Source organism: Genypterus blacodes, unplaced genomic scaffold, assembly GCF_046128005.1.
Source record: "Genypterus blacodes isolate CSIRO-AG114 ecotype Tasmania unplaced genomic scaffold, CSIRO-AGI_Gbla_v1 ptg000021l_1, whole genome shotgun sequence".
NCBI lineage: Eukaryota > Metazoa > Chordata > Actinopteri > Ophidiiformes > Ophidiidae > Genypterus > Genypterus blacodes.
In genome coordinates this window covers 6,890,481-6,908,499 of record NW_027466834.1, presented here as the reverse complement: position 1 = coordinate 6,908,499, position 18,019 = coordinate 6,890,481, and the positions used below count along the sequence as shown (strand labels likewise).

The window sequence follows — 18,019 nt, the reverse complement described above, 5'->3', positions numbered from 1 at the left end:
CATGGCATATGTGGCTTTGTCTGAGGGAAGAACAATAACAGATCGTAACCAAATGCAGAAATCTTTTCTATCTATCGGTAAAACTGTGAAGAATGATAACACACAAAAAGACAAAACAAGCAGATTTCCCTCAGGGTTTATTTACATTCTGAAGTGTTGCTGCTACATATCAGCAAATCAAACTCTTAAACCGACAGCAGTAGATTAAAACAAAAAAAACAAAACAATACGAGACAAATGCGTGGGGGTTCAGGATGCACGACAACTTGAAAAATCCCACATGCCAAAGAGTGTTTTAAGGTTTGATCCTAACCAGGAAGCTATGATAAACAAAGCCAAGATAGCTACTGGGAACACAAAACCTCCTGCTCACTGAGTCACTGACTGGACCTACATTCTCAACTGTACTATTTCCTTTACAGAATACTGCAAGACACTCTGAAAAAGTAGGATTCTAAACAAAGCTAGGTAGCAGTTTTAGTAGTAACAGGTAGTGTAGCGGTAGTACAGGCTGAAACAAAGACAAAGGACAAAGAGGACTTCTGTCATTCAAGCACACGAGAAATTTAAATATTTATAAAATACTTCAAAGCCGTATCATAGTGCAACCTGACGTATGATGGAAACGACCCCGCCTGCACTTTATTCCACACAGTACACGAGGTGTTGTAACCTCATTGCTGCCGGCGGAAAACAAAACAGTAAAACAGAATGCATGATTCTAGCTATTCTCATAGACCACTCGAGGTTTAGGGCAATCGATACTTCAAATATAGAACTGTTAGTGTGCAAGTTTAGTGTGGAGATCAATTCTCATGCCCTTAACGAAGAATAAATGTAGTTTCTGACAGTATGTGTGTGTGTGTTCTGGTGAGAAGGGGATCCGCCTCTACGCATTGGTGCCCCCTGTGATCAGAGGCTCGTAGGGGAGATCCCTGCTTCTGCGACACAGCACCACGAACGCACACAGCATCCCCAGCAGCTAAGAGAGAGAGAGAGAGAGAAAGCAACTTACTATCTGCATTGTGACTTGAGACAGTATTAGAGCAGACAAAACACCCACAGGTTTGATTGCATTCTCAGGTGTGTAAACGGGGGACATATTTGTACGGCGTGTTCAAGAATTTTCATTCAGGAAATGCTTTAAAATATGGCCAGTGTCTCTTCATAGTTCGCCGCTGAGGACGTTTCCTTCCAACATTTGCTGGCAATGCAGTGTCACAAACTCCTACGTCAGCACATCGCAGGGAAGAACGTGTGGCGCAACGACCGGGGAAAATTAGAACAAATATTGCAAAGGAAAAAAAGAAAAAGAAAAAGAGGCCCAAATGACAAAATAGTGGTTAGGAAATCAGAGAGACAAAGGGCCTCAAACACGGAAGGGGACAAAGCCTCTGCTCACACCCAGCACAGATGGCTGCCTTTAGTCAAATCAAAGGACTGAAACGGATTGACACAAGTGAACGTGAACGCCCTGAGAAGTGAAATAAAGGGATGACACCGCCTGTCACGGAGGCCGACTGCAACTGTTCTGATATACTGTTGTGTTTCTGTCCATAGAGAGCAAATGAAGGGACATTTTTAGAAAGAAAGAGTACTATCTGTGATTGCCTTGTCCTGTGGGCCTTCAGTGAAGCAGAGAAATGTGTTAGTGACTCAAATGAATGGATGAGGATAGAAGTGTAATACCTGTATGGTAGCAAACATCAGCGCGGTGCAGATGGCATACATCATGATCTCCTTTAACTTCTTCACAACCAGTGCTTCACAACCCTACGCACAGACACACACACAGTTAATATTCATACAAAACTCTGAGTCAGTTTCAAAAATAAGCACAGTTTAGTCGGAGAACTTGACAAATGTAGAAGCTTTTACTTCTTGGTAGAGATCTTGGGGATGGGTGAGGGACCCTGTGCAGACTCCTATGTTAGCTTTGCAACAGCTGATGGGTGCACTATTGTTTTTGGACTCTTCATACCAGTGTGTGTGCTGCCAGTCTGAGTAATTGTGGATCCCACAACACTGAAGCTGTGAAAAAGAAAACATCTCGCCTCGTCAGAAGACAATCTACCGCACAGGGAAAGCATGTATGCTCACATGTATGTGTGTTGCCAAGAAGTCATGGTTTGGTTTGTTCTCACCTGTTTCTGGACGTAGTCGATGGCACGGCTCTGAGCGTTGCTGTTGGTGCCGTTATACTCGTCAAACACTTTGTTGATGCTGCTATTGACGTCATCTTCAACCTGGCAAAAGTCAGGAAACAGTGTCATACCTCTCTCATCTCATCCAATAGTATAAATAATTACAATAAGAGCATCCTGGTGGAAAGGCTGTTGCTGCCCTGCACGGTGTGGATGTTATCTGATGCTGGATTGCAAAATTGAAGTCGAACAAAGCCATGAAATTCCAACGCCTAGCACACATTCTCACCTTTGCTCTGTAAACATATCCAAGAGCCACCACAGCCACTTCCATCATGAAGACCAGCAGCAGAAAGATGACAAACTGTGGGACGACAAAGAAATTTCTACACATTTTCTTCTCTTTGCACTGTTTTAATATCAAACCTCAATCAAAGCCTATATGAAAATTTCTTTGGACCCTTCGATGTTTCTGTATAGTATTATAACTAAACCAGCATATACATCCATGTAAACGTGTATACTGACCGTGATGAGGCCACAGTAGCTCTCTCTCACTATGGCACAGCATCCAATGAGCCCAATATTGAACAGCAGGGTCCCCACAGCGAGGATGATGACGGCAGGAATAAGAGTATATATGTCTTCAAAGAAGTGGTCATAGTCATCATATGTGATGAAGACATAGGCTCCGACGTAGTAGAAGATGCCAGCGGCAGCCTGTGTGGAGACAAGATACACACCTGATTCAACCAAATGTGTGGGTTAATGTCTGTTCATCTGCCACTGAACAGTAACACACATTCCTCACAGTACACATAAGCACTGAGCAGGACAGCCTCAGGTGTAACTCATAAGTTAAACAATAGCTCTGTGTTCCATTCAAGTGACCAAAACATACCGAGGTACACAAATATGGAATGCAACCAGGTAATGTTGGTAAGTTACTAGTTATCGAGCAAAATGTCTCCACTCTTATCTGATTTCAGCCCTGTAATGAACACCTTTGTCCCGTCGGAAAGTATGCTGACTTCCCGGTGAAGCCTTATCAGTGTGAGTTCAAGGCTATTGCATCATACAGACACAAGTATAGAGTTAAATTAAACATATGTTATGTATGTTATGTATATTATGTTCCAGAATGCACAACGTCATCGAATTCAGGTTTAATTTGACGGATTCAATGCAGAATCCCGAGGATACGTCTCGATGTTTTTCCATACGTATCCAGTTTCCAGCTAATCTCGGTAACCACATTCTCAGGGCAGGTAAAATGCGACATTATGACGGGTGTTCTCATTACAAAGCAGGCATTTATAATGCAGACATTTGTCATTTCTAATCATTCAACCTTTAAAATAACAACTATTCAATAAAGCACTACCACTCGTGCGGGTTTCTCTATCCTAATCCCTCCTATGACAAAAATAAACATCTGCTGCTAGGCTAGCTAGCTGTGCAGACATAGCGGTGTGACGCACGTTCAAGTCAAGGAGAAACGGTTAGACTTACCCAAAATATCAGATTCAGAAAGGCCAGTACGGTCTTTGAGGACGTAATACCGCACTGCCCCATCGTTGACATGGGGAGTGAATACCAATTACGTGTTGGAAATGTGCGAGAGTTTCTAGGCTAGCATGTCGCCGCCGGTTCCAGCGCAGCCTGCACCAAACTTGACCCCCCGGACTGAGACTCCCCGTCGGACTGGATTTGTTACTCGTGGCGCAGCGCCCCACCAACAACAAAACGCCTGGAGGAATGCGTGGTGAATGGGGGCTTTTGCTGACCCCTAGCGGCCTATAGGCGCCACTGCGTAATGTAATCAGCCTCGACCTGCTGAATCAAATGCAGGCCATCCATGCATAAATAATAGTTATGGAGTCTCAGTAAAGGTGACCTACTTATCCGAGATCCCCGTTCAGATAACATGAAATATAACACGCAAACTGATCCCAGAAAATAAACTTTAATTTGTCAAGTAATGTATGTAATTCTAAGGTACAGGTTACCAAAGTTAATACTAATGTGCACTTACTTTGATGTGATTCATACACATAGTTTTGTTCTACACTGACAGCACTCTAGAATGTGTCGACCGTTCAAATGTTGAAGTGAAACGTAATGAACTGACTAATGAACTGAAATCAAATCATTGAGACGTGGGACTGGTAAAGAGCGGTGAAAGTGGTTCAAACGATGTATTATTTATGGCAGGAAGACTGTAATTTAGGCCATGTCTGGAGTTCAGGATCACATTCAAAGCTGCGCAACCAGACACACTCAGATACAGACTCATCTAGGGCAGATGAGTCTGCAAAATTCAACCCTTTTCAGCCCAAGGACCCCTTGGACAAGAGACAAACAGAACAGGGACCCCTACATGTACTGTAACTAATTTATACATATTTTAAGCCTGGCCTATTATAACTTTTATATTTACTTTCTTCACCCTTTCTTTCACCTTATTGACCTATTTATTTACTGGATTATTAACCTATATATGTTTATGATTGATAAAATAACGTTCATGAATAATTATTATTGGTTATTATTATTATTATTGTTGATAAGGCTTATATTTTCTATTATTATTATTTTCAACAATGAAACATTTAGCATCATCTTTGAATGGAAACTGTTTCCATGTCACACAGCGTCACCACAAGCAACACAGACACTTATCAGCTGCATTGTTAAAACAGTAATTTCTCAAAGGAAAATGTTAGAAGAAATTCCAGAGGGTAAAGAAATGAATTAGAAAGAAAAGGGAAAGAATTCTTCACTGAGTGAAAAGTACAAGTGTAAAAAGAAATTTAGCAAAGAAAACAGCCACATTTAGAGATACTTTCCTTAAAATGCTGTTTACTCCAAATGTTCCATCTGATGGTTTTCATGCTTTGAATCTTCCACTTACTCTTCCAGTTCATCTCCACACACTCCTCCTTATAGCCGTCGTTGTCTGGCTGCCATCTGAAGAAGTCCACTTTGGTTCCATCATCCCATACGTACTTCCTAGTCCAGTCCTGGAAAGAGAAAGCAGCAACATATTTACAGGGACAGAATAACTGAATTCTCTGTGATTTGTTCCTTAATCAGAGTATGAGGAGAAGAGAATAAGTAGCAGTAACAGGGTATTCCAGTATAATGTACCGTAATACAGCCGTACTGATCTCATCTATATGCCACAATGAACTCAGTAGAACTAGAAATATGCCATGTTGTCGTGACGGTTGGGTTTCTGCTTGCTTTGTCCTTTGGACAAATTTGCAGCATTTTCACACGTGGCTTTCTGTCAAACATTCAATGATGAACAAGCTCCTAAAGGAAAAGTCAATGTGACTTCACTCTGAGTCGCCCCGTCAGGTTAATGCCTGTAAGGTAACACACACAAGGTAGAAGCACTAGTAGGGCCATTCTGTTACACATGACCAATCAAACAGTATTTACAGAGAATATACACAAGTCAGCGATCACAAGGGGGTGATGCCTTTGTGTGTGTGTGTGTGTGTGTGTGTGTGTGTGTGTGTGTGTGTATGTGTGTGTATCCGCCTGCAGGGTTAGTACACACATTCAACACACCTGACGGCCACTGGGCATTATTTATGGGTGTTTTTTGTTTTTAATTGTTTGTGGTATTAATACAAGCTTTTTATTACTATTTGTTTTTATTGAAGCAAACATTTTACATGACAGCGCGCATACAATTTTCGGACATTTTGTAGATCATAATCATCCACACTTCTTCATCTTTGGTCTGTTTAGTCTTGATCAGCTACCTGTCCCACCCATCCGTTTGCCCCGGCACCACTTATCAAGCATCAAAATGTGCTGCTCATGCATATGCTACTGCATCTGCCACTCTGAATCATCCAGTACACTGAGTGGCCAAAGCAAAGGGAGATGAGTAATTATGATGGATGGCATGAAACGTGACGTACAGCAAGCCGATCTTGTGATGGAGCAGGTGCCAGATATAGTACTGGAAATCAAAGAGCAGCATGTTCCCTGTTACTCCTGCAATCATCTCCAGCAAGGATGGAGCACGGTGTGGTAAGTCCACTGGAGGCCTCCATGCCCACTGGGCCACTGATGCTGGGAGCACAAGGAAGACATGGTTGTACAGGGTGACACCTGCACAGTGCAGTAACATAGAGGCTGTTGGGCGACGGCTTGGTTGGATTTTGAACTGCTGGACCCACGGCCATCTGTCCCCCATGACGTCACAGATAAGGAAAGGAAGGCAAAGGATAAAGTAGGAAGACACGGTCAGAACGACCGGGAAGAGTGGAGATCTCAAATAATCTGTATGGTTGAGCCTCAGGGAGTCCCACAGAGGCTGCAGCACAGAGTCGTTTCCTAAGCACCCTCTCCAAATATCTGTAATGATATCTGCAAAATCCATATTGTTGTCAAAAACAAAAGTTGAATATCTTCAGTATGTCTTGAAAATGCAAATGTTCCAGCTACAAAGGGAAAGACTTTAAGAGTGTGTCTGCACAAGTGCTCCTCACTATATGGCATCAACTGACACCTGCATGCAACAAATAATTCATATGCTTGGGGTAACTTAAGGTGGACACTTCATACACTATTGTTCACTATGGTGAGTTAGCAATTCAATTGCAGTATGTACATCTGTACAATCTAATGTACAATTAAATAAATGGATTACATTATACTGAGAGGTGCTTTTAATATTCTGCCACAATCTTGCACCCCTGATGTAAATCATTGGAAACAGTTGAGTCAGTGACACTCAGTTGAGTCAACTGAATCAATGTGGAAAATAAAAATTCCTGATTATCGATTATTTTGGAAAGAAATGAGATTTCGCTGTCTTTTTTGTTGAATATTTTTTATTGAAGAAAGCATTTGGCATGAAGATGAGCATGCAGCACTTATCTGTCCTAAAACATACTCCCTAGACTGAATCTAATCTCGCTGGAGATAAAAATTGAAGATGAAAATGTATGTAGGATTTTTTACAGTCATTATTATGGACTGCATTAGAGTTTTTTAGTAACTCAATAATAATAATAATAATAACTAAATAATCTCTTCAGATTTTACCCTTCCCGACATTTTATTCTTTGATGTCTTAATTAATAATGTACAACTAACTTCGTGGCAATGTATGGATAATAGGCAATCAATATAAATGCTAATCTAGAATACAATAAAATAAAGCTTAAAGAAAGAGTAGAAAACACATGTGTCATCCTGAACCATAGGGGGCGACAAAGCAAACTTTCCCCCAGTATGCTACAAGGGGACACTCACGAATCTGGTCACCAAACTGACTGTTACATTTGCACATGTATTTCTTATGGCTATAGCTTTCTGTAATCCAACAGAACGGATCATATCGTTCCCCTGCTGGATTCACCGTTTGCGGCGCATTGAATGACACAACTGCGCGACAAACCTTTACTCCATTTTGTTGTTTTTAGCTTTTGTCAGTCGAAAGCAGTAAACCAAGTTTATAGGTTCACTTCATCAGTATTGTGTCCAGAGAGTTTGTGCTTTTGACCAGTCACGGTCGCATAACTCCTCGGAATAAATTTGTCTACGGACTTGTTTGTAACTGAGGTATGTTACCACTCAACGACACACTCACTAATCGATACAATTGATACAAGTGATACAATTTGGAAATACAGCTCTTTGTGACTGCCGTAACGTAAATAATAAGAGTAACTGTATTTACTCGTTCAGGTGTTTAAAAAGATGGAGGAGGAGGAACCAGCTGTGACAGAATCAGTCCCACATACTCGTCAGCTATGCCGGTTCTTCTCTCAAGGGAGACACTGTAATTTTGGGGAAAGGTGCAGGTTTCAGCATGTAAGGGATAATGCCAACAAAGCCAATGGGAGACCCACCCTGCCTGAGATCACACCATCACACCTAGTGGGTCCAGGATGTGACGTGGACCTCAGAGGCCCAAACACCAAACCCAGGTCTGCCCGTCGCCCATGTCGCTACTTCCTCTCAGGTTTTTGCTCCATGGAAGACAGGTGTCGCTTCTGGCATCCACCTCAGTTCACCCAGTTTGATGACAAGCCTGCACCTAGGACTTACACACAACCAGCGCAGAGGAGGCCCCCTCCTGTCCCTCACCCCCTCAACCTCCAAGAGGTCAAACTGTGTGACCTGACAGAGGATGTCACCAAGCAGCTCCGGGACACTGAGATCAGGCAGATGAAAAAGCGTTTCCCCAAAGATCAGCTGATTGTTCAGGAGAGAAGTGACGGCCTAGTGACTTATTACAGAGCGACTGTAGAGGCCACTGATCCAGACTGGGTAAAGATATCATGTAAAAGTCTGATACATAAAGCTCAGAGAAATCTGTGAGGGGAAATTCACCCTAAATTGAATTCATTTGATTTCCTTGCCCGTTTGGGAAAACAGCAGAGAGAGAGAGAGAGAGAGCACCTGTAGTGAAATGTAAATTCTGTTTTAGGGTGAATTTTCTTTTTATAGGCACTTTGTAATCACGATTGACAATTAATTATATTGTAGTAATATCAGTATTAAAATCAGGATTATATAAGCTGCAGACAAGACAACAGGGGACCTAACTTAACCCTAACCTGTATCATTAACAATAATCGTAATACTTTGCAACAGCTGGTATTCTAATACTTCATTATTGATATTATTATATCATAAAGGATGATTGGTCATTTAGATATTTTGAAGATAACTGAAGCTCAGAGTTCTGATAATGCAATTGCAACAAATCAAATTTACTGCGCAACACCATACAAACAACAAATCAAAACAGGACAATTTAGCGATCCAAGACTTTGACCACTTGTAACATATTTACAGCGACAGAATCACTGAATTCTCTGTGACACACACACACACACACACACACACACACACACAGATGTGTGCTGACTGTTTGCTTTCTACCTCACAGCCTTTTGATTTGAAAGATATTGATGTCATGATAAGCTTCCCTGACAACTACCCCCAAGAGGTAAAGACCACAGCTTCCTGATACACTGAAAGCACTTGCAATACACTGATTATAAAACAGTTAAAGAGCTAACAGCTTCCTTATAAACCTTTGACCTTTTTTTCCCCTCAGATATTCACATTGGATATACCATTAGACCAGGATTTACCACCACTAATGGCAAGGTAAGAAAAATGCATTTTGTCATCTAGTTTGAATGTAAACCTTATCTGAGTCATTGACAGTGGTAGCGGTCATTTTGAATCATTTCTCAATACATAGGTATGTGCAAGAAGCCTCGTTAAAATGGCTCGAGGCAAAACACGCAACCAATCAGCTGTGTGGAAAGGTGGAGCTGCTTTTCCGGCCTTTTCTCCGTTGGTTAGATCGCAGTATGGAGAAACTGTTCACTGAAGGAGCCAGAGAGGTGAGACTGCAGCCTGCCTGAAAGAGAACACGCTTATAAACATGGTTGTTTCCACCACATTCATAGAGACGTATATTTTTTCTATCGTTAATGTTTCCACAGTTGAAAAAAGAAGTGGATTTAGAAAAAGCCGGATTGCAGTTTATCCCGTACCAGAAGCTCCAGACAACAGCCGGGGGGAAAGCGGGGAGCAGTGAGTCATGTGACCCCGCTGCTGCCGATGATGATGAAGGAAACGAAGCAACTGAGGGGACAGTGGAGGAAGGAGGGCATGTAGTGCAGCAGGAGGGTCAAGGTAGCGATCAGGAAGGGGAGCAGGAGGAGGAGGAGGAGGAGGAGGAAGCAGCAGCAGCCAGTCACTTGGTGGAGAACATTAAGATCAGTGACCCCCGCAGAGGCACAGAGGTGAAGCTGCTGGGACTCAGGCTGGGGGAGAACACAGCTACTGTAGTGGCCCAACAGATCACAGTTTGCCTTCAGTGCAACAGGTAAGAAGTGTCTCCTAGATTCTTACCTTCATCCGCCCATACAGGGCCAGCTCTGTCTTTGTTGATTCCTTTCGGTTTTGCTTTTAATGAATGAATTCAGTTTGACTGTGTTATGTGCAGGTGTAAGGTGACGGCAGACCTGACGCTGACCGGTAAGACGCTCTGCTCCGCTCAGTGTGAAAAGTGCAGCGCGAGCATCAGTGCTGGGTTTCGTCCCTGCATGCTGCACCATTACAGCGACGTCCTGGGATACCTTGACCTCCACAACGCCGCTCCCGTCGACCTCGTGCTTCAGGACTGTGAACTCGTCGTGGGCTGCCTCAGCTGCTCCCAGGACGTCCCTGTGGAGGTGATGAAGCGCTCATTATCTGTCATATCCGGGTAAAAAATATCACAGACTCCATGAAATGATAGAACGCATCTTAAGTCTGCAGTAATTTCCCCCCCGGGATAATAAACTTACATCTTATCTTATCTTTCATTTCTTTTTCAGAACCTTCCCTACGGCCAAACAAAGGAGTTCAATTGCGATCACTGCCACAGCAAACTCAGCTTCCTGGCTGACAGCACAAGATTCCAGTATATTCAGCCACGTGCTAATAAAACAGGTGAGACTGCTTCTGCCAGAATCAGAGAAGGTCGAACTCATGGAAGTTGTTGTTTTCGCTCATACCTACAAAATGAAACAACATGATACAGATAGATACTGAGTCGTGTGTCAAAATGTCTCCTTGGCCAATGCCTCCTCACGGTAAAAGGCCACCATACCTCCATCCGGAAAGAATTGGGGCCAAGCCAAATATTCAGTATGATGTTTTGGGCACAATCATGCCGCTCTACCCGTAATAACAACATGGTTCATCATGTATATTCATACATGGTGCTCATTCCCTCACAAAGCCACATCCTTTGGCAGTTCTCGGCTCATCTTGCAGTAAACACTGTGGTTCTCATCTGAAGGAATGAAAACTGATGTTGGGACAGAATGCTGAAAAGCTTTGACGGATTGTGAATTTGCTGTGCAGGTACGAGTGCTTGTTCACCTAATTATAAGACTATAAGAGATCCTGCTGTGCAAAAGGGGAAACCACTGCCAGAAAAGGGAACGTGCAAACATTACAAACAGAGCCATCGCTGGCTAAGGTAACTCCCCTCGCTGTGAAAAAGTCAGTTCGTTTGGAAACGATGTCAGCTAAGTGACAAATGTCTGTGGCCTCAGGTTTCCCTGCTGTGGCCGGGCTTACGCCTGTGACGTGTGCCATGACGAGGACCAGGATCACCCCATGGAACTGGCCAGCAGGATGATCTGTGGCTACTGTGCCAAAGAGCAGGTGAATGAAAGACACAACGTTGTCACACTCACACGTATCCAGGGTCGTTCTGATTCATGTGATCACTCCGGTAAAGAGAACAGATATCACTAGCGTAGCACCTTGACAAAAAAAGGAAAACGTGCTGGTTTAAATGAATCTGTGAACTCTCACTGTCTCACTGCATCCTCCATCGTAATCCGTCGCTTCTCAGTAAACACACATCATCACGGTGGTTAGTAGACTTTAAGGGAATGTGAACATTTTCCCTAATCTAGTACCTATGTTTGTTGTGGCAGCCGTACAACAACGGGAAGCCCTGCATCAGCTGTGGAAGCATGATGACAAGAGGAGCCCACACCAGTCACTGGGAGGGAGGACTGGGCTGCAGGAGCAAAGTCAAAATGAACCGGTAAGACATATTTAGAACTACTATTAACATTGGAAGAGCATTTTATTCATTATTATTCTAAGCGTTTCTCCCTTTCTCTCGCAGGAACGATCGGCAAAAATATGCCAACACGAACAAGACGATTTCACGGAAGGCAGCCGGTGACAAGAAGTAGTCGGTGTAAAAGAAGAGCGTTATTGCAGTCATTGGCAGTAAGAAATCATTTAAATCCACAGTGATTTTTATTTTTGCAGTCTTTCAGTGAAATCGTTTACATTCTTCCGATAAATCTTGTTATGATTATTGGCCTCCCTCTCTTAGTCTGATTGACTGACAGTTCATTATATATGATGAGGTACAGCAATGAGGAAAGGCATTTGATCAGATCACATTACTGTAATTAAAGGTAAGCAACAGCAAACCCTGCCAATACAAGTGATCAAGCATTCTTTGGCGTAATCCAGACATTTCATTTAATCCTCTTAGAATGAAAAACTGTAATGAATGGACAAGCACTGTGTTATGTAATCAATGGACTGTGGATGAATGTATTATATTCAGTTGTTTTCTGACTTTTTAAAATTGTGCACAGCTTGAAGAATGCATCATGAAAACAGACAGAAATATCAAATAAGTGTCCTTAAAATGTGCTGAACTGCATTGCATCAAAGTGAAATAAACTGGATTAAATCAGTGATTAGTTGTAGTAGTGTATTTTCTTTGTAACTCTTTGGATAGCAGACTGAAGTGTTAGCTATGTTGCTTGATGGAGTCTCAGGTTGTTGTGTTTGTCGAACGTTTGTTGTTAATCTTTAGTTTAATCTTTTCACTCGCTGGCCCCGTCCTGTTGGAGCACCTCGTGTTGACCCACTCTATATAAAGGGAGAAGTGTGTTGTGATTGTGCACCTCGCAGCAGCTCTGCACGTTACAGCGCAGACATGATGAACATCAGTGATCTGCCCGTGCAGCTTCTGTCCTCCAGGACCTCCGACCGACTCCTGCAGCCTCTCTGGGACTATTTGCTCCTTCACTACCGTCCTCTTGTCTCGTCTCCCTTTTTCCTGGTCCTGCTCGCCTTCTCCAGCTATTTCGTCTTCAGCCTTCCTTTTACTGCACTCGACCTGTTGGGGGAGAGGGCACCTTTATTCCATCGGTACAAGATCCAACCGGATAGGCGTCCAACTCTGAAAATGATGTTGAAGAGCTTCATGGGAGCTGTGTGGAACCACCTGTTCTTTGTGCTTCCAGCTGTTATGATCAGCATGTTCATCCTTCCCGCACCCACAATGCCGCAGGAGGCTCCCACCGTCTGTGAGGTCTTCATCGACGGACTGGCTGTACTTCTCCTCTTTGACACGCAGTATTATATCTGGCATTTCATACACCACAAACAACCCCAGCTGTACCGGTGGATCCACGCCATACACCACGAATACATGGCACCTTTCTCTTGGTCCACCGAACAACTCAGCATCCCAGAACTGATGACAGTGGGATTATGGAGCAACCAGGACCCTTTGCTTTTAAAGTGTCACCCCATGACAACGTGGTGCGTGACGGTATTCAGTATCTGGATGTCCGTGGAGGATCACATAGGCTACGATCTGCCGTGGACCCTCAACCACGTGGTGCCGTTTGGCCTGCTGGGGGGTGCGCCCGCTCACGACATGCACCACCAGAGGCCAAGCAGCAACTACGCCCCTTTCTTCAGCCACTGGGACAGAATCTTTGGCACTGCCGTCCCTCTGGAAAAGACTATCAGAGTATACAAGAAGAAATGAATGTCAAAGTTGTAAATATGGCTTGTTTAGTGTTATTTCTTTGCTTTTGCAGTGTGTTTTTATTTTCACCATTTCCTTTTCTATGAAATGTTTCTGTCTCAAACTTTACTTCCTTTTTTTTTGTAAAGCAGATTTCATATCTCAGGAGGCATAAACTGGCTATTGTATGCTTGAAACAGAATTAAAATGTATTTTCTATTTGTTTATAAATGTCCTTTTCTTCCCCAAGAGTTTTACAGAACATTTATTGATTTACTTTAAATAATTTCATATTGCACTGCAGCAAATCTAATCCTTATGAATCCTATTTGCAAGCTAAGCAGGGAACTCTGACTCACGTTCCAACAAAAAAAATCTGTTAACTTCCCGTTCTCACTTCTCTCCCAATCTGCTTACGTAAAACTAAATCTTTGGAAGAACATTGGAACATGACTTGGCAAATTCCACAGAGGAACAAGAAGCTTTCATGCAAACTGAGTATTGTTCGTCTGGCCGGTCACTTTAGAGTTCAACACAAGGGCAATTAAAGTTAACCTGCAGGACTCAGACTTAGTTTGGATTTAAATAAGTTATTCAAAAGCAAATATATGTATCGTAAGCAGTAATATGACACTGCTCCCAAAGATAACCCACTTTACTCTTTCTTTCTTTGCTAAACTAATAAGGAATCACTCTAATCACGACAAGAAGCACAGCAACATTCCATGATTATTTTAATAAATGTATGGCAGCAAATATAAAACAATGTAATAAGTGCTTTAAAACATCAGTGAAGACTTTTGTTTAAATATTGCACAAACATGTTGGAGATTTGTCCCGTGTTCTCCGTCGGGTGCATCTTGGTGTAGCTGATGAACTGTCGCCGCAACTTCCGTAACTCTGCCATGTTGACGCTCCTGGTCAGCTGGATGTTCGATAAAGAGTTAAGGGGCGTCGGAAATTGGGTTTGGACCTTCATCGATATAACCTTAACAAAATGCAGTTGATGTTAGTGGGTCCACCTGTGCTAGTCACACTACCACAAGTCCAAATGTCCACAAACGAAAGGTCGGCTGGACGGGAGACCAAAAGTATCTGAAGGTCACGGCGTCACCTATCAAGCGTCAGAGCAATATGATGAAGCCGCCGCAAAGCACTGGAAGTAAATCTAAATGAAGCACCTGTGTGTAATGTAATGAATGGTTAAGTTAGTTTGGCCGGGGGCAGAAGTGTTCAAAGGGGGTAAATCAAAGTCTAGGCTTCTGAGTCCAATAGTAATTGTGATTCTTGTCACAGGCCTTTAATGGTCCATCTGTTGCTGTGCCTCCAATTTAAATCCTTTGAAGCTGAACGGATTCGGACTTTACGCTCTGCCTTACCTCACTCCGGCCTGGGAATGCTACATTAGTTAGGCTTGGGATATAGCCAGACATAAACAGACAGACACAGACATAATAAATACATACATAAAGAGGGACATTGATGGAATATCTAAAGGATATCTTTTCTGACGTTCCTGGTACTGGTATGAGATCCCCGGGAACACTTGTCTTCTGTGCATTAAAGATCGCCTTGAGAAAAAATAATTTAAGTTAGAATTCAAAAGGGAAAACAAAAAGAGAAATTCAGGAAAGACTCAGGGAAGATGAGGACAAACCATTAACACATCTTGCGTGATCTTGTCCAGCTCGTACAGGAAGTTTGTTGATGACAACGGTTGCTGCAAAGGACAATGAGAAAAAACCAACAACTTAAAAACAAGCCAGGATGTTTGACGTACACGTTCACTCTGTGTCCAAACTCTCTTACACTCTGCGTAGACTGGTTGGGTGCCGGCGCTTTCCGTTTGAATATTGCGTCAGAGATTGCTTCAAGCGGTAGCGTGTCTTCTTTCAGGATGGTAAACAGCGGACTGTCCCATCGATTTCTAGAGTCTGGCGCTTCAAACCTCAACACTAAGGCGTCGAGGCTGGAAAACACAGGACACCAGGTGAATTCCCAAAACAAAAGCATTTTAAACCCCATTCAAAGGTCAAAGGTGCAGACAATCTTGTGACAGACTTCCTCTCTTTGACACTTACATGTCCTGGGTGTACTTCTCTGTGACATCTCTGCTGGAATTCCATACTGTGCTCTCCTCACCTGACGTCAAACAGTACACCTTTATGAACAAAAAGAATTGTGTTTTCTAGTGATTGCTACTGTTACTGTAGTTACAAGTTCAGAATTAATCGCTGTAGTATACTTACAAGGCAGTGTGGTGTCTGTGTGTGTTTGATGAGACAGTACAGCTCATATCGGTAGCCTGTAAGGTATTTCAACATCAAAGTTAGGAGTGTAAACAAATCACAATGCCTTGATACAGAAAAATCCTGCTGTCTTAAAGATCATCTTACCTTTAATGTAATTTAATGAGTCCAAAATTACAATATCATCCTTGTTGACTTTCCTGAAAGACAAATGAAGAAGTATTAAAGCGGATGTGGCCAAATATCAGTGAGGGTTGAAATTCTAGAATGAATCTGCACCACTCACCTCTCTACTGCAGCTTTCAGCGCTCCTCTGACATTTTTCTCCTTTTGGGAATCTGAGATATGTGCAACAGGGATCAATGACAGCAGCAGTAGTTCATATGGCAAGAACATGAAATCATGCTGAATAAAGAACAGTGGAAACCATCTTAGTCATCTGGAGTCGTTGGATATCAATTGTTCTACTTGTAAAATACAAGTAACATTGGTTCTTGTTTGTCCTAGTCTCTAGTCGATATAAACAGACTTTATTCTAGGAAACATGAGACATCCTTGTTGTAAATCTGTTAGTTTGGATGTCAGCTCGGTTGTTACTTTGTTTACTGCATGACATCACTTACACATTCATCACTAAAACCCCAAGTAGGAACACATGTATACTGAGGAGACTAAGACCTATTTGTTTTATTTTTCCATGCTATTTAAAAGAGGAATAAAGGATAAATGCTTGCGTCTATTGGTCAGACAGACACTGGCTCCACTTGCCTGCGTACACAGTGTTTCTCTCAACACCCATGACTCCATCTCCCACAACATGAACCTTTCGACCTCCGTTCTCCTCAAAATACACTTTCAGCTCCTCCGTCCTCCGTGTTTTACCGCTACAGGGGAATCCGCACATCACTATAAGAGGCATAGCTGCTCAATGTTTACTGGATTTAACCTAAAGAGAAAGTTGTTAGCTGAACATGTTGCCGGGTCTGAACCGGATATGAAAGCCGTGTTCCGGATTGATTCGTATCCACGTTAACTTGACGCGTTTGTGCTGTGCTGCCTTCATGGCTCCTCGTAAACCTTCTTTTGGCTCATTCTTGTGCTGAAGGTGGAGTGATTAAAAAAAGATGCGAAGTCGAAACAATTGTTGTTGCTCAGAAATAATATTTATAGTATAAACATGTAGAAGTGATGTGTGTGTATACCTCTGCAATACAATTGACGGATTAGTCGCTCTGTGTAATTTATGTAATAATTATCCACACTGACTATCTAAATTACTATTCTTGCCGCTGTGCTTTTAACGACGCACCCATAGTAAAACCTCAAAGGGGGGCGCTACAAACGCACAAAAAAGAAACTGTGAAATTGTGATTACAAGTACACAAGAACAACATAAGTATAATTTGATTTATAGAAAATAAACACCGTAATTGTGTACACTACAGCTTAATTAAAGCTGTGATAACAATAAATAAAATAATAAAAGTCTGAGTGATGTAGCTTTCACCACTCGTTTATTAATAGATTGCATTTACATCAATAATAGGCTGAAATAAGTTAATTGACACACCACTGTCATCTATACAAAGTGTCACTGATAGACAACACGTCACATTAAGAGAAACATACAGGGAACAGATTTATATGATATTGTCACGAGATTTCTAAAGTCTTCTCTCTTCTTTCTTCTTTTTATGTTGTCACAATAATGTAACAATTGATGGTGGAAATGGTCGTCAAACAGGATCCCCTCCCCTACATAAATGGAGAAAACTCTCATGAACTAAGGAAACACACTGTATATCCCCACAACAACCATCATAACAAATAATGAGAATAAGAATAATAACCGACGTGTTCAAAACCTGTCTCCTTGGTGATGGTCGGGTGTTCATCATACGACTGAGCAGCTCCTTCAGCTCCTCCACTGTGACCAGGGGTCTCACGGCTCTAAATTCAGGGGGAGCGTTTACATCTCCCAAAGCAGATTCCGCAAAGGAACTATCCACCACACTTTTCTTCCCCATGAAATGACCTCATGAACATAAAAAAAACACAGAATCTCAATCACAAACTATAACAAAAAGCTCAAAATACCTTGCAAAAATACTCTTGCCGCCCTTACCTGTTGCCCATAGATTCCCTCTTGGGTTCACCTTGATCTTTGACACTTTATTTCTTAGCTCAGTTAAATCAAGTGTCATTGAAGATGTCATGGTAATATATGCGATTAGAATGAAAGAAGACAGGAATCCTGCTCTCCAGATCATAGCCAATGTGCCTCT

General features: G+C 42.3%; 5 protein-coding genes across 8 annotated transcripts; 2 read left to right on the top strand and 3 right to left on the bottom strand.

Annotated features, from left to right (window-relative positions):
- Positions 1-120: 120 nt before the first annotated feature.
- tspan3a (tetraspanin 3a) lies at positions 121-3,874 on the bottom strand. Its single transcript, XM_076141995.1, has 7 exons — positions 3,657-3,874; positions 2,673-2,864; positions 2,434-2,508; positions 2,145-2,246; positions 1,879-2,031; positions 1,690-1,773; positions 121-982 (listed from the first exon to the last, which is right to left on the bottom strand). The coding sequence occupies exons 1-7, from the start codon at positions 3,726-3,728 to the stop codon at positions 890-892; spliced, it is 771 nt and encodes a 256-aa protein (XP_075998110.1). The 5' UTR covers positions 3,729-3,874; the 3' UTR covers positions 121-889.
- A 2,135-nt stretch (positions 3,875-6,009) lies between these two features.
- Positions 6,010-6,546, bottom strand: ch25hl1.2 (cholesterol 25-hydroxylase like 1, tandem duplicate 2). The gene has a single exon (XM_076142025.1). The coding sequence runs from the start codon at positions 6,544-6,546 to the stop codon at positions 6,010-6,012; it is 537 nt and encodes a 178-aa protein (XP_075998140.1).
- Positions 6,547-7,551: 1,005 nt separating this feature from the next.
- Positions 7,552-12,421, top strand: LOC142992155 (uncharacterized). Of its 4 annotated transcripts, XM_076142472.1 has the most exons (12): positions 7,552-7,733; positions 7,860-8,444; positions 9,070-9,129; positions 9,241-9,293; positions 9,391-9,535; positions 9,638-10,023; positions 10,144-10,372; positions 10,517-10,631; positions 11,049-11,166; positions 11,243-11,354; positions 11,633-11,745; positions 11,830-12,421. In XM_076142472.1, the coding sequence occupies exons 2-12, from the start codon at positions 7,872-7,874 to the stop codon at positions 11,897-11,899; spliced, it is 1,974 nt and encodes a 657-aa protein (XP_075998587.1). In that variant the 5' UTR covers positions 7,552-7,733; positions 7,860-7,871; the 3' UTR covers positions 11,900-12,421. The 4 variants fall into 4 exon arrangements, 3 of the variants coding, with proteins under 3 accessions (XP_075998587.1, XP_075998588.1, XP_075998589.1); XR_012961019.1 differs by lacking the exons at positions 11,049-11,166; positions 11,830-12,421 and having other exon boundaries at positions 10,144-10,404; positions 11,633-11,749; XM_076142473.1 differs by lacking the exons at positions 11,049-11,166; positions 11,830-12,421 and having other exon boundaries at positions 11,633-11,749.
- Positions 12,422-12,565: 144 nt separating this feature from the next.
- On the top strand, positions 12,566-13,506 carry ch25hl1.1 (cholesterol 25-hydroxylase like 1, tandem duplicate 1). Its single transcript, XM_076142024.1, has one exon. It carries the CDS (start codon positions 12,664-12,666, stop codon positions 13,504-13,506), a length of 843 nt encoding a protein of 280 aa, XP_075998139.1. The 5' UTR covers positions 12,566-12,663.
- Positions 13,507-14,202: 696 nt separating this feature from the next.
- Positions 14,203-16,734, bottom strand: kti12 (KTI12 chromatin associated homolog). Its single transcript, XM_076142263.1, has 9 exons — positions 16,503-16,734; positions 16,021-16,072; positions 15,882-15,934; positions 15,735-15,790; positions 15,567-15,646; positions 15,295-15,454; positions 15,143-15,205; positions 14,988-15,056; positions 14,203-14,416 (listed from the first exon to the last, which is right to left on the bottom strand). The coding sequence occupies exons 1-9, from the start codon at positions 16,651-16,653 to the stop codon at positions 14,273-14,275; spliced, it is 828 nt and encodes a 275-aa protein (XP_075998378.1). The 5' UTR covers positions 16,654-16,734; the 3' UTR covers positions 14,203-14,272.
- Between the last annotated feature and the right edge of the window lie 1,285 nt (positions 16,735-18,019).